We start from the raw sequence: 15282 nt of genomic DNA, 5'->3' as shown, positions 1-15282 counted from the left end.
AATGTCTGCACACTACTTTATAGTTTACAAAGCGCTTTTCATGTCTGTGCTCATTTAATCCTCCCCACCACATAACACAGACATTCGCTTTGTACAGATGAACAAAACAGCTTGCTGAAGTGGAAAGATACAAGTTTCCTAGGCTTCAGTCCTGCTCTACCACTTCTTAGCTCTCTGACCCTGGGCAGACGATAAACTTCTCTAGGCCTCAGTCTCTCTATGTGCAGAACACACTCCTCAGAGTTGTTCTGAGGTTGTACATAAAATTCTTAGCATGTAGAGAGGAGACAAACACACTAGCCAGTGTGTGACATGTACAATCAGACAGGCGTTGGAAGGCTTCAGTGAGTGGGGAGGTCTGACAGAGGGAGGCATCGCCAGCGGAAGCCAGGGCCTCAGCCAGGACTTTGGGAGGGGACAGAAGGTAAGGAGAGCAGTGGAGGGACGCATGGGCACATCTCTGCCCTTGTCATGCTAGTAAGGACAGCTGCCCACAACCACAGTGGTCCTGGCCAAATGTCTTACTTTCTCTTGAGGCTTCGCTCAAAAATTAAAGATAGTCAGTCATAGCAAAGACCTAATAGTTCAATGATTAACAAATTATTCTGGAAGAACTCTTTTATAATTGCTCAAAATTACAACGGCCCATTGTGTTAGAACCTTATGTTGACAGTCTGAAAAACAAAACATCAGTCCCAAGCACATTAATAAGACAGGTGTGACCGCAGCAGCGACGCAGCAGCTCTGGTGCTCAGTGCTGAACACGAGGCACCTGCCTCGGGGTAGACACCCTGGCAGGTCTCCACGGGCAGTCACACAGGCTGCAAGGCTGCACAGGGTTAACCCACACCAGCCAATCTGACACCATCGGGCAGCTCAGGTGCTGCAACGAAGCAAGGCAGAGCTCTACCTGGTGTAGGGTTTCATTAGGATGGAAAGGTCCGATGCGAAGGGTTCATTAAATGAAAGATACTTTCCTTTAAAGAGCTGGGTAAAATCAATATACATCTTTAATAACTTTTTACCATTTCCTGTGGGAAAAAGTATGAAATGGTCAGCTAATACCACATAGTGTGGCTTCTACTGAGCTCCAGCCTTCGGAATATCAAAACCAATTCCAGACCCTAAGCTATAAATGTAGCCACAAAACCTCACATGAGTACTCTCAGGACGTAAGACATACAGACATGCTGAGAGCTTGTCAACAGTTTATTCTTCAGGTAAGTTCTCCAGCAACCATCCTTTTTCTCATTTCAGAGAAGAGCCAATTCTAGTTAAAGGACTTACACAGTCTACTAAGGTGAATTAGGCAAGTCTTCAAACAACAAAAATCCAGTGGCAAAATGCTCATAATATACCATGAACAAACGACATATATATGTGATTATTGTAGATAAAAAAAGAAACCAAAAAGACAGCGGAGTAGAAAAACGATGGTCCTATTTTTGCCCATTTTCTAAACCGAGTTATCCTGTTTCTCTAATCCCAGTGAGGAGAGTGGCAGCCACGCTACCCTTGCAGCATTGGAGAGAGCAGGAGGTAACACTGATGCCACAACACAGACCAGCAGTGGTTATTTACCACCTGACACCCCTCAATTAGGTCCCTTTGTTATGATCACTAAGAAAAACATTGTCTTTCATATTTAAAGTTCGTGTTTTGGGCTATTTAATTACTGCCTCCCTCATTAGTCCACAAAGCCCATGGCTGTAGGAACTATGTCACGTTCACCTCTGAACCCTAGCACTAACCTGGGGCCACTCACTTGCTACGTGGCCTTCAGCTTTCTGGCTGAGGGTACCTGTAACTTGGGAGTGCTGTGTGAATGTGCAAAGCCAGCCTACTGCCAGCAAGTGCTCCGTGCGTGCTAACTGCTCACAGGCATGTGAGCACGGGCAGAGGGGCTTTATAAAGAAGCCCAAAGCCTGCTCTCATCAGCACAGATTATGAAGACAAGCTTAGAGGTAACGGTGCAGCTTCATGATTTCCCTAACAGCAAAGACTTCTTTGGTTCCTTATGCATCCTTTCTTATGCATCCTTCTGTTTTGAAGACCACACTGTTTTTGTGCGTGACTGACCACTGATGCCCCAGGCTAATTATCATTGCTGTGGCTAAACAAAGTTGTACAGCCATAAAGATGAATTGGGAAGGATAAAGTGAGTTTTATCTACAGTTATTTACAAGTTTAGATTCTGAGGACAGTTTGCTATTTTAGAAGAACTCAAGAATCTAGCCTAAGTACACAGCACGTCCTTCTTTGTACACTGTGTGACGCCTGGTTCAGCACAGGCTGCTTCTGGCAGAGGTGTGCACGTGTAGGACTCTCCTTTGTTTTGGGGAAAGGCGTATCACCAATCGCAGGTAACTTACTTTGAAAGGGGCAGGTAAGAATTTATCACACACACAAACAAGGGAATGGATATGGTAACCTAAGAAAATAACAGTAGATGACTCAATTCCACAGGAGTCCTTTCCCTGTACACCCGATCTGGTTAACCTATGAAGGGTTTCTGGAAGTCTCCCTGAGTTCTCACGTGGGCCTCAAGAGCAGCATGCAATCAGTATAGAGCAGGTAGCAGTCCTTGAATCTTAGAAAGTCATCATGTGAAATACTGGAATATCTCAGAGGCAAGAGAAATCTGAATATGTTTACCTTAGAATAGTCCTGGCCCAGTGAGTATCGGGGCATCTGCAATAGCACTACTAACACTTGACCACTGTAAGACGGGGCTAATTTATACAAAAACAAGCTCTGAGGGCAGGACTGTGTCACTCATGCCCTGTCTCCATCCCTAGTGCACCTTACTACCTCTGCATCACCACGTTCTTGCCTGCCCAGGCAGGCTGGCTGCTCGCTTTTTACATCCCAAGAGTTTATCTGAACCTTTTAAAACCCTGACCACATTGTTTCATAAATGCGTATCTTCATGCGTCTGTCAATCCCATTGGAGTTTAAGCTCTAAAGGGCCAGACTCCCATTTCATTCATGTGTATTTTCCCCAGCAATACACCTGGCACATGGTAAAACAAATGTGTGCTGTTTCTGGTCTATTTTCTAATCTACCTCATCATTCTGCCAAAGTGACCTTCCCAAAACACAGTCTAATTGCATTGGCTTCTTGTTTAAAAAAACTTGTAAGGACTCTGAGATGCTCCTATTTTTAAGTCCAAATTCTTAATAGTGTACACAAAGATTCAAATCAAGTTGCAACTTAGCATTACAGCCTGAAATTTCACCAATTTTGCCAGGGTCTAGCCACGTCACACTGCTCCAGGTTTTCATGTACACCTTTTCACACTCTGCTTTCTGATGCCTCATCCACTCTCTAGCTGACTAGATCCTACTCATCTTTTAAGATACAATTCAAGTGTTACTTCCTCTGGGAAGCTTTGCCCCCAAATGCTTCGTGTACTGTACTTCCTGTCCCTGACCAATAGTTTAACATTTTTGAACTCGATGCCTCAAGTTAATAAGGACATTTAATCTGGTAGTGTTTTTTTTTCCTTTTGTAAAATAAACGGTAATTTTTATAACCATGGTTTTGTCACAGCATCCAGGAAACATGGTAATTCCCTTGCCTCTGTCACAGCACCGTGACTTCCTGGAGGGTAAAAATCATCTTTCTGTTTTCTAGTACAGTAGACAGGACGTAAGTACTTGTTGAATGAGTAGATTAATGAACACATTCATGTAACCCATGGGTAGGATTAATTGGCAGGAGAATAATCTGATGAAGTAATCAAAAAGTAGTCTGCAGGTAAGCTGGGACAACAACTGAATCAGGACAGTCACACCAGCTCACCCTCATGAGTGCCTCTCTTGGAGAGAAGGTCTGGGAATCTACTTTTCAGATGCGAATATCCTGGCCATGGGTTCCTGGACCCCGCTCCCAGGATTCCTGAACTGGCACAGTGAGGCAGGAGGGGCGCCTGAATATGTCTTCAGAAGATATCTCTGAGACATGGGACACACTGGCCAGGTTCCAAAAGGCCAAAAGTGGGGTCACTATTATCCTAAATGACCTAATAATCTTTAGGACAGAGGTTTGCCAGGAAATACTGTAGGGGTGTATTTGCAGATAACAATACAACAGAACCAGAATCGACTTCACTGACCCATTTATGGGGAGAACTACAAATATTGTCCTAAACTGAAACATCTCACTCCAGACCTGGGCTTCACTGTCAGGGATAATCGAGAGCCTCAACGTCAGGCAACAGCAGCTGTGGCTGCCAAGGGAGATTTTACTGAGCTCTGAATGTTTAACTTTCTCAAGGGGAGGGGAACGGGAGATAAAAATTCCTTCAGCTACGAAAAAAAGCTTAGAAACAAGGATGCTCCAACAAGTTCATTTCACAAATTGAAGAACGAGAGTCACAAGTAGATTGTCCGCAATTATAAACCCACTTTCTAATTCCTGCCTAATGAGACATGTGGGTTGCTCCAGTAATGGGAGGGGGCTAGGGAACGAGATGGAGGCCAGATTGCAAAGAATTGTCTACAGGATGCTAAGGAGTTCAGAGTTTCCCTGGTAGACATCTGGTCATAGGTGGCAAAACGCTAAGATTCTCTTACCTATAACTTCCTCCCCTCGACTGTGAATACAATGGGTTACATCACGTAAGACTCTGTCTTAGAAGAACAGTGAGGTGGATTTTCCTGTTGGCCCAGAAGCAGCAAATAACCATGCTGTCAGAGAAGGGACCTTGTGGCAAGAAACCAAGAACGGGGCACTGAGAGTGACCTCAGTCCTACAACATATAACTGAGGGCGCTGAATTCTGCCAACACCTGAATGAGACTGGAAGACAAGCCTGGCCTCAGGCGAGATCACCGGCCAGGCGGACACCTGGATTTCGACCTGTGAGACCCTGAGCGGAGAACCCGCTGAGCCAAGCCACTCCTCTTAACTTACACAACTGTGGGGGGACAAATGGGTATTGGTTTACATCGCCCAGCTTGTGGCAATTTGTTACACATCATAGAAAACTAATGCAGACGGGTTTTTATAATAAAGGATAGCAGAACTCAAGCTTTAAGACATTGTTCAGAACGTTTCCTCAATACTTCAACCAGACCCAATGAAAGGACACTGTTTCACTTTAATCAGATCAGCAGTGATATAAATAGTAAAAATTCCACATAAAGAGAATCTATTATATTGGGTCATATGAAACAAATTTAAGGTTTTGGTTCTGTAAATAAAAGGAATTTAAAAAGTTGTTTTAATATTTAGGATACTTATTAGTTCTTTATCCTATTAATGTTCAGTTTCAAAACATTTAGGTAATGAATAGAATTTCCTGAGACAACAAAAGGATATTCTCTAAACTGAAGAATTTGTGCTTGGACATGATCTTCACAGACCTGGCGTAGCTGTTTGTAGAGTGTTGGGGAAACTTTGTGAGAACAGAGATTTTCAACAGCCTAAAAACAAAAGGAATAAATGAATTATTCACTATGAATAACAAATTAGTTCTTTCAAAAACCTATTTATATATATAGCTATAATAGTAACAGAAACAGTTACATAATTATATGTAGCTATAATCATTTACATGAAACACCCCCCCCATACTTATGTAATCTACAAATAAACTATTATATTTAAGTTTAGGGCAATTATTGTTGGGACACTGGAATCAAGTAATAGTTTGGTAAAAATGGTACTTAACAATAAATATTGAACACAAATTCAACGGCACACCTATGATAGCTACACGATACCTAGGATCCCAGGTGGTATGCTTGCACCATGTTTCAGTATCGCACAATACTCCATTTTTTTCCTACTGCAATAGTCTGTGGCTGCACACCGGTCAGCTAGGGACTTCAAAACAAGTTTGATCCCCACAGCCCTGTTTCTGAATGTTTCAAATCATTAGTCTGAAGTGGGGACCACAGGAATGTGAGTTTACTTATGATTATAATGTGAAATCAGAGTACCGTGTTTCTCCGAAAATAAGACCTAGCCAGACAATCAGCTCTAATGCGGCTTTTGGAGCAAAAATTCATATTAGACCCGGTCTTATTTTACTATAATATAATGTAATGTAATATAATATAATAATAATATAATACCAGGTCTTATATTAATTTTGGCTCCAAAAGACGCATTAGAGCTGATTGTCTGGCTAGGTCTTATTTTTGGGGAAACATGGTAGGAAATCACCACTCCAGACCCTCAGTGACCACCTTCCAAATGGGGGAGAACAGCAGGAATTCTAGTTCTTTTCACTTTCACTAATACAATGATTCTGTCCATAATGAGGTGAAGGAAAAAGTTCCATATGCTCAGGTGACACAGGCCAGGTTGCATTGTTTCCTATTTATTGTTCTGCAGGTTAGATGTGTAGTTTACTTAAGTTTGTTTTAAGTTAATAAAGAAACAAGTTTTTGAGGCAGAAATGCTTTTCTTAAAATATCCACATCAAAGAAACATTTATATATTCTTACCAGTTCTAATAAAATTTCCTTTCAAATCTCATGTACAAAACCAGCATCTCATTCAATCCAAATATAAAATACTATAAACTGAAATGTAGTTTTTCTATTGACTAGTTTTGAACTATTTAAAAAAAATATGGGAAATATAGACTAGAAACACTTTAGAATCTAAATTTAATTCGATACTGTATTCCCTATGGAATATATAGGGGGGAAAGGTGACTTAAATTTTTAAAGATATTCATTGTAGCAATACTTGTAAGTATTAATAACCCCAATACTTAATATTAAGAGAACTGCTACATATTAATCTAAATTAAATAAACACAGTAATTACTACCATATGAAACATGCATATTTACAAGGGTCAAAAGAGAACGTGGAATGATGACAATTAAAAAATCATACACTTTTTCTAGTAAGTTTATTATAAATATAACAAAAAAGCACCACCTTTGTCCTACATTTTGTCTTACTACACATTCCTATCTACATTTTGTTTTTACATCCTTCAATTCTTTTTTGAAAGCCTTGAATTCCAACACTCTGTAGTCATGTCTTCGTAAGTGAGTGAAAAATCTCCCATCCTTTTCTCTCTTAAAAAACCCAGGATAATACTCCTCTGTTTAAAACTGGCTTATGGCATATTACCAGTAGCAAAGCAATCCTACAGAAGCACTTTGCAGCAAACCAGCCCAAATTTTACCATGAATTTCCCTGCCTGGTTAGCCTAGGCCTAACCGGTTTTAAAAGACAGGGAGAACAACTATGTCATCTTTAATCACTGCAGTAGATACAATGTATATGGGCAGGGGAGGAGGGGCTTACATTTGAAGAGGTTGTGTGAGCCAGAGGAAAGACTATTAGAACAAGAATATCTTAGCTTCTAGCTGTATCATCTTGGAAAGTTATTTAAATTCTCGAAGCATAAATTTGTACCTGCTTGCAACTATATTCTTACCTGAACCTTACATAAATACTGTGAACTTTGGTTAAATGTTTATAATTAAAAATATTCTAAGTCTTTTTCCAAGTATATTAACTTGTCATCACTAATGGAAGCCTTTTATAATTTTATAAAACTCATTAACACATTTTACTTACGAAATAAAAATGATAGACTTATAATACTACCTCAATATACATTAATTTCCCCCTTGTTTGGATTTAATCCTCAATAACAAGATGTAACACAAAGAAACAAACAAACCAAAAAACCCAGGATGACCTCATGACAAAGGCTTTTGCTCCAGTAGTTAATCATTAGATAATTCTACAAACATAATTATTACAAAATAAGTTTTTAATATTATACATGAAAACACATTTTCTTTGGCAAAAATCAGGATAAGCTTAGTGATACATGTCCTTCACAGAACATCTTATAAGAACCTTTTTCTGAAAGGTCTAATTCCTGAATCAGGAGTCAATGTCCTCAAAACAATCTTTTCCCAGTTGTTACACATTGCCATTGAATTTTATAACTGGCTCTTTCTTGCATATGTCCTGTTTGGCACATACTATTTAATGTGAAGCACACTGAGGTTAATTTTGTTTTAAAATTGTGAATTTGGGGACCTCTTAAAACAACTGGCCAAACCCTGGGGTGATCCGGGTTTGCTGCGGGTGCCGTCATTTCTCCATATCTTTTGCTGAGTCACTGCTGGCGTCTTCATGTTACAGGCCCCTAATTACCTTAGCAGACAGGGGGAGGCCCTGCTCTCTACCCACACTGGCAGGGACCCCGGCAGACTTTTTATACTGTTACAGGAGAAGCATAACATAGGAGTCCCCTTCCCAAAACGAGTTTTGGAGGTATAGTCATATTTTGAGATTAAGAAATGCCTTCTCTAGGTGTAAAAAGTACTGAATCTGACCTGTCCCGTGTGTTTCATATTAGGGTGTTGTTGCTGTTCACATCTTTAAGAGTCATCGCAGAGAAAAGGAATTGAATCCAATAATCGGAGGTGAGGAAGCAGCGGCACTTGGGTTCTACTTGTATTAGGATAAAGACGTTCTTGTATCAACCTAGCTAAGTCGGAAAACTGTGCTGTCTGAATTTTCCCCACATCACTGCTGCTCTCTAATCAGTAGGTCTGCCAGGTCACCGCACCCGAGTTCTTCAGATGGTTGTCCCTATTAGGACTGACAAGTGTATTAAAGCAAAACAGTCAAGCACATCAGCCTCGACTGCTTGTCTATTTGTAGTGCCAAACCCTTACCCCAAGTGCACTCATCACTGCTAAACAAAATGCTTCTCCTCAAGCAAGGAATACCAAAACAGGAGTTTAAAGTGAGCTGTGGGATAAAAAGAACTATACAGCATTTATGAAATTAGGGTGGACCAATTCTGGAAGATTACCTGTTTTATGTAAAGATCTTTAGGGCTAAAGTTGAGACTAGAGAGAAAAAGGAGTGAAACATATGAGAGAGTGAGAAATCATAAAGGGAAAAAGCAGGCAAGTACTAAGAGTTATTTATATAGAGGACGGCGAAAAATGAAAAACAACCAATTCCTGTCCCCGCCTCCCTCGCAAGCCCTTGGGAAAACCATGCTCCTGGTCCACTCTTACAGAGAAAGATGTATTGGCTGGGGCACAAGGCAAAAGCCACACGCTTCATTTCACAGTTAAAAGGCCAGCACAGGGTTCTGAGAGACATGCGCAGTTCAGGACTGAACAAAATCCCTCCGCAGTTAACAGTCCCTCGTTAAGCACTAAATGGTCATGAGGACAGACCCTATTCGAAGGCGGGCCTATTTACACGGTGACCTGCTCACCACACGGGGAGGTGAGGAGAGGGCTCTACCCTTCCAGGTTCCCAACTCTAGGAGAGGAGTAAACAATGTAAAAACTAAGTTAGGACTGAAGTCTCAGTGATGGAATAAACATGAGAGGCAAGTTTCCTAGGACCAGAGCTTTAGGAAAACCAGTCGTCTGTTGGCCATGTTTATGAACATTGACTGCACGACAGATTCCCAGTTCCAAATGTTACAAGTATATCACCTAATACAAATGACTAATTTTACTGAGTGAGGAAAGTTGTTGAATTATGAAATCCTTCCTACTAAGCCTGACATATTTGACTTTGAATATCCCCCTCAGTTTTTTGAATAACTTATGTAATTGAATTCACTCTCAATTAACCTGTTACTTTCTCAAATTGGTTCATCAAATAATATGTCTACTTGCCTACCATTTTCTGGGTTTTTTCCCCCCCCCACTTTTTCTAATTAGTTTTATCCATCCTGTTAATACATTCAATACCAAAATCTATTCCACTCTCCTTCAGTAGATTATCATCAGGTAGGAGGCTTTCACAGAGATATTACTGCACGGCTTGAGATAAATAGCAGGGCTTTTCTCAGAACCTTCAGTCCTCTGTGTAAGTTTGTTTTGTGCAGCAAAACTAGTGTGAAATCAATACTTAGCCTTCCTCTGAAACCCTTCTCAAAAATGTCATCTTCAATTTTCTAATGGCTCATTAAGCTGACAAGTAGGACTAAAACACAGACATTAGACGCACAAATACACTTTCTTCAGCAAATAAGTGATTACAACTCTACATTCAGGTCACTAAAAACAGACAGAGAAGATCTATGCATTCCAAATATTCTCCTCTTGCCATTAGAGGAAGAAAATGACTATGGGTGGTATGTTCTATGTTTGTTAAGACTTTTTCATCACCATACTTTGAATCTCCCTTTTTACCAAACAAGAACAAAGTAACAAACAAATAATAGGCAGGCTGCAGCAGACACTGTAATTGTTTTCTCCTTCTAGGTAAGCCTCCTAAAGTGCCTATATGCGGTAGAGGATGCTTTGACAGGCAGATAAGAGACCTTGAGAAGGGAGATACTAGACCTCTCTTTGAGGAAACTGATCAATATCAAAACATAAGAGGTTTTCCATCAAATCATCCTGAAAACTTCCTTAAAAGAAAAAAAAACACTTTGGTGAGAGTTGTTACTTTCACCTAAGTCTTTAGCAAAGTGTATACCACACTACCCCGGCAAAAACTTAAGACTATTTTGAAACACCAAGTCAAATGCACGTCTAACTACTTGATCAGAGATCAGGAGTTGTCAATAATTTCACAATGACATCCCTTACTATTTGCTTCCATCAGATCTGAGCAGCTAACTTTGTAGAAATGTACTTGGACTCCTCGGTACTTGTCAGGATTGACCAGGAGCCTGCTTATGCACATGCCCCTCCATAAGCTGATCAACTGATCCTCACACGGGCCCTTCTGAGATGTCCCCTGGAACATGTGAGGCCATTTTGGGGTAAGCACCCCAAAGCCCTCAAGGTCTCAAGACATGCATATGGACACCCTGGGCATCTGAAAACACTTCATGATAACATCTATGGTGACCATACAAGACATATCACTGAGGAAAAGGCACAGCAAAGTCACTCTGCTAAGAAGATGATGGGCAACTGATACTAGATAGTCCAACGTCTAGGAAAAGAGGAGTAAGCCCTAGCTGTAAGATACACTATTTTATTAAATTAAAAACCTATGAGTTTAGGCACTGGTGGGACTGCTTCTGGTAAAGATGAAGTAAAGGAACTAGACTAAAGCTTTTGCCTGAATCACCATCCCCCGCTCCAAAACCCCACAAACAAAATATATGAGACAACAGTTTTCAAAGCAATGTACATTGGGCTATGAAAGAGTGATCTCTGGGAGTCAAGAAACAAACAGGCCCCAACAGCTCCAGATTCCTGCAGCCAGTTTCCAGGCTGCAGAGCAGGCGCCTTGAGCTAAGGCTGGAGTCTGCACATGAAGGCCCAGAATCGAGAGATGCAGCCATAGTGGAGCTAGGAGATATGCAAGGAGACCTCAAGGGTCTACCTAGAATAGTCAGCAGAATGTGTGAGTAAACTACCAAAGCCAGGAGGGAAAGAACCACCCAAAAAGTTTAGACACAACAGTGTCTGCTGCTCACACAGGGGCTAGAATAGCACCTTCCCACCAGCCAGACTGGAAAACCACAGGACACTAGCCTTCAGGAAGGTTTTGCTTCAGTAGTGGGGGCAATTAGCCCTCGACAAAACACTGCTCTAGTCTTGCCTAACAAATCTTAAAAGCAAGACTTTAAAAGACCAAACTGTTTTCAAATAATTTAACTAAGTCCAGAATAAAAGTTCAAGAATATTTATAGGAATACAAAAATACCACACAAGTCAAAATAAACAATGTCCAACATCTAATCAAAGATTGTCAGACATGCAAAGTAGGTAAAACAACCCTTAATGGGGGAGAAAATCAGTCCATCAAAACAACGCAACCTGACAGAGATGATAGAATTGGCAGGTAAGGACAATAAAACAGCTATTATAACTGTATGACATATGTTCAAAAGTTAAGTATAGATAGAGAAGATACAAAAAAAGACACGAACACCTAAAGAGAAAAATAACTAATGAGATGAAAATTACACCAGATTGTGTTAATGGCAGATTAGACATTGCAGAAGATTAGTAAACATGAAGAAATGGTTAACCTGAATAAGTATATATCTACTAAAGAAATATGTAATTTGAAATCTTTCCACAAAGAAAGCCAAGATGGCTTCACTGGGGAATTCTCTCAAACATTTAAGAATAATACCAATTCTATACAAACTCTTCTAGCAAATGAAAAGGAGGGAATATTTCCAACTCCTTTATGAAGCCAGCATTATTCTGATACCCAAACCAGATAAAGACATTACAGGAATAGAAAACAACACAAAAACCTTTGTGATCACAGATGCAAAAATTAACATAATGTCAATAAAATTGAATCCAATATATAAAAAAGATAATACCTCATGACCAAGTAGGATTTATCCCAGGCATGCAAGATTGGTTTAATATTTGAAAAATCAATCAATTTAATAAACTAAAAGGCAAAAATTATGTGATCATCTCAATATTCACAGAATTTGTCAAAATCCAACAAGTATTTGATAAAAACTGTCAGCAAATTAGAAACAGAAAGGAACTTCCTCAACCTGACAATGGCTATTTTTGAAAAACTGACAGCTAATATCATATTCCATGATAAAAGACTGAAAGCTTTCCCCCTAAGATCAGGAGCAAAACAAGGACGTCTGCTTTCTCCACTTCTATTAACTACACTGGAGGTTCTAAACAGTGCAGTGAGGCAAGAAAAGGAAATGCATAAAAGGCATGCAGGAAGAAGTAAAACCATATTCACAGATGATGCTTGTCTATGTAGAAAATCTGATGGGATCTACAAAAAGCTACTAGAAATAAGGGAGGTTAACAAAATAGCAATATACAGGACCAATATATAAAAGTAATTTGTATTTCTATATGCTAGTAAGAACCAGAAATTGAAATTATAAAACCCTTTATAATACATCAAAAATATGAAATGCTTAGGGATAAAATTCACAAAAGATGTACAAGACATGTATGAATACTAGAACTAACAAACATTGCTGAAAGAAATTAAGGAAGATCTAAATAAACAGAGAGCTGTTCCTTGTGATCAATTGGCAGATTCCGTATTGTCAACATAGCAACTCTCCCCACACTGACCTATAAATTAATGCAATCCCAATCAAAACTCTAACAGGCTTTTTGAAGAAATCAGCAAACAGATTCTAAACTTCATATGGAAACACAAAGAATTTAGAATAGCCAAAACAACTTTGACAAAGATAAAATTGGAGGACAACTTGATTTCAAGACTCATTATACCCATATGCATATGGACAATGATTTTCAACAAAGGGGCAAAAGCAGTTCAGTGGGGGAAAGGATAGTCTCTTCAACAAATGGCACCGGAGCAACTGAACACCTACAGGGAAGACATTGAACTTATATTTCTACCTTAACCATATACAAAAAAATCTGAAAAATCGAGATTATAGACCTAAATGTAAAACCTAAAATCCTAAAATGTCTAGAAGGAAATACAATAGAAAATCTTTATGATCTTAGAGTAGGCAAAGATTTCTCAGACAGATACGAAAAGCACAATCCATAAAAGACCAAACTGATATGTAGACTTCATCAAAACTTAAAACTTATGCTCTCTGAAAGACGTAATGAAGAGACTCAAAAGATAAGCTGCAGGCTGGGAGAAAATACTAAAATACAAGGCAAATAACTGGTATAGGGCTTGCACGTAGTACACATAATAAACTCAAACATTTGATAGTAAGAAAATAAAACAACTGCATAAGCAAAAGATTTGAACAAACGCTTCATTAAAGAAGGTATGTAGTCACCTCACCCCGGTTAGAATGGCTATCATCAACAAGACAAATAAGTGTTGGAGAGGCTGTGGAGAAAAAGGAACCCTCATACAGTGTTGGTGGGAACGCAGACTGGTGCAACCGCTATGGAAGGCAGTGTAGAGGTTCCTCAAAAAATTACAAATAGAACTACTGTACAACCCAGCAATCCCTCTCCTGGGTATCTACCAAAAATTTTGAAAACATTTATCCATAAAGACATGTGTGCTCCAATGTTCAATGCAGCTTTATTTACGGTGGCCAAGACATGGAAACAACCAAAGTGTCCTTCGACAGACGAATGGATAAAGAAGATGTATATATACACAATGGAATACTATTCTGCCATAAGAAAAGATGAAATAGTGCCATTTGCAACAACATGGATGGATCTTGAGATTATTATGCTGAGAGAAATAAATCAGACAGAAAAAGTCAAGAACCATATGATTTCACTGGTATGTGGTATATAAAACTGAAAACAACAAAAAGCAAGACAAATGAAGAAACAAAAACTCATAGACACAGACAATAGGTTAGTGGTTACCAGAGGGTAAGCGGAGAGGAGGGTGGAAGATGAGGGTAAAGGGGATCCAATATATGATGATAGAAAGAGAACTGACTCTGGGTGGTGAACACACAATGTGATATATAGATGATGTATTACAGAATTGTACACCTGAAATCTAACAATTGTTACCCCATAAACTTTAATTAAAAAAAAAAAGGAAGGTATGTAGAATGGCAATAGGCACATAAAAAGATGCTCTACATCATTAGGGAAATACAAATTAAAACCACAATGAAATTCCACTAATAGCTAAAATTAAAAAAACTGACAATACCAAATGTCGGCAAGGACATGGAACAACCTAGAATTCTCATATACTGCTGGTAATCTGCAAAATGGCATAGTCATTTTGAAAAGCAGGAAATATCTTATAAAGTTATATATACACTTTCCATATAACCATGAGAATCTACTCCTAGATATTTACCCACAAGGAATGAGAATATACGAAAGGTCGGACAATTAACTTCACTTACACAGTGGAAAGTTTGAACTTATTGTCCGACCATTCGTATGTCCACACAAAGACCTAGTCGTTATTGTTCACAACAGTTTTATTCATAATAACCAAAAACTGGAATCCCAAATAACCATAAACCGGTGAAAGGATAACCAATTGTGATACCTATGCTACTCAGTAACAAAAAAACAAATTACTGTCACATAGTATATGCATGAATCTCACAAGCACTACCCTAAGTGAAAGAAGTCAGGTATAGAAGCAGCCAGATGGCTCAGTTAGTTAGCGCCCAAGTTCTTCACAACAGAATTGCCGGTTTGATTCCCACATGGGCTAGAACAACGACTTGGAGCTGATGGGCCCTGGAAAAACACACTGTTCCCCAATATTCTCCCCCCCCCCAAAAAATGTCAAGTATAAAAAGATTGCAAAATCCATTTAAATGAGACCCTAGAAATGGCAAAATATACCGACAGAAAGCAAATCAGATTGCCAATAATTGGGAGTCAGTGGAGAAGACTAAATGGAAAGATGCCTCAGGAAA

At 39.4% G+C, this 15282-nt stretch overlaps 1 protein-coding gene across 2 annotated transcripts in view; it reads right to left on the bottom strand.

Annotated features, from left to right (window-relative positions):
• The window catches only part of CUL4A (cullin 4A), a 56923-nt gene that overhangs the window by 38852 nt on the left and 2789 nt on the right, over window positions 1-15282 (bottom strand). For both annotated transcript variants that reach the window (XM_033104277.1, XM_033104276.1), the window contains exon 3: window positions 5326-5429. In XM_033104277.1, the coding sequence (XP_032960168.1) occupies window positions 5326-5429 (104 nt within the window). The remainder of the gene's footprint in view (window positions 1-5325; window positions 5430-15282) is intronic.

The sequence above is a fragment of the Rhinolophus ferrumequinum genome, chromosome 4, assembly GCF_004115265.2.
Source record: "Rhinolophus ferrumequinum isolate MPI-CBG mRhiFer1 chromosome 4, mRhiFer1_v1.p, whole genome shotgun sequence".
Classification (NCBI taxonomy): Eukaryota; Metazoa; Chordata; class Mammalia; order Chiroptera; family Rhinolophidae; genus Rhinolophus; species Rhinolophus ferrumequinum.
The sequence above is the reverse complement of the archived record's forward strand: the minus strand, read 5'-3'. Positions and strand labels throughout refer to the sequence as shown.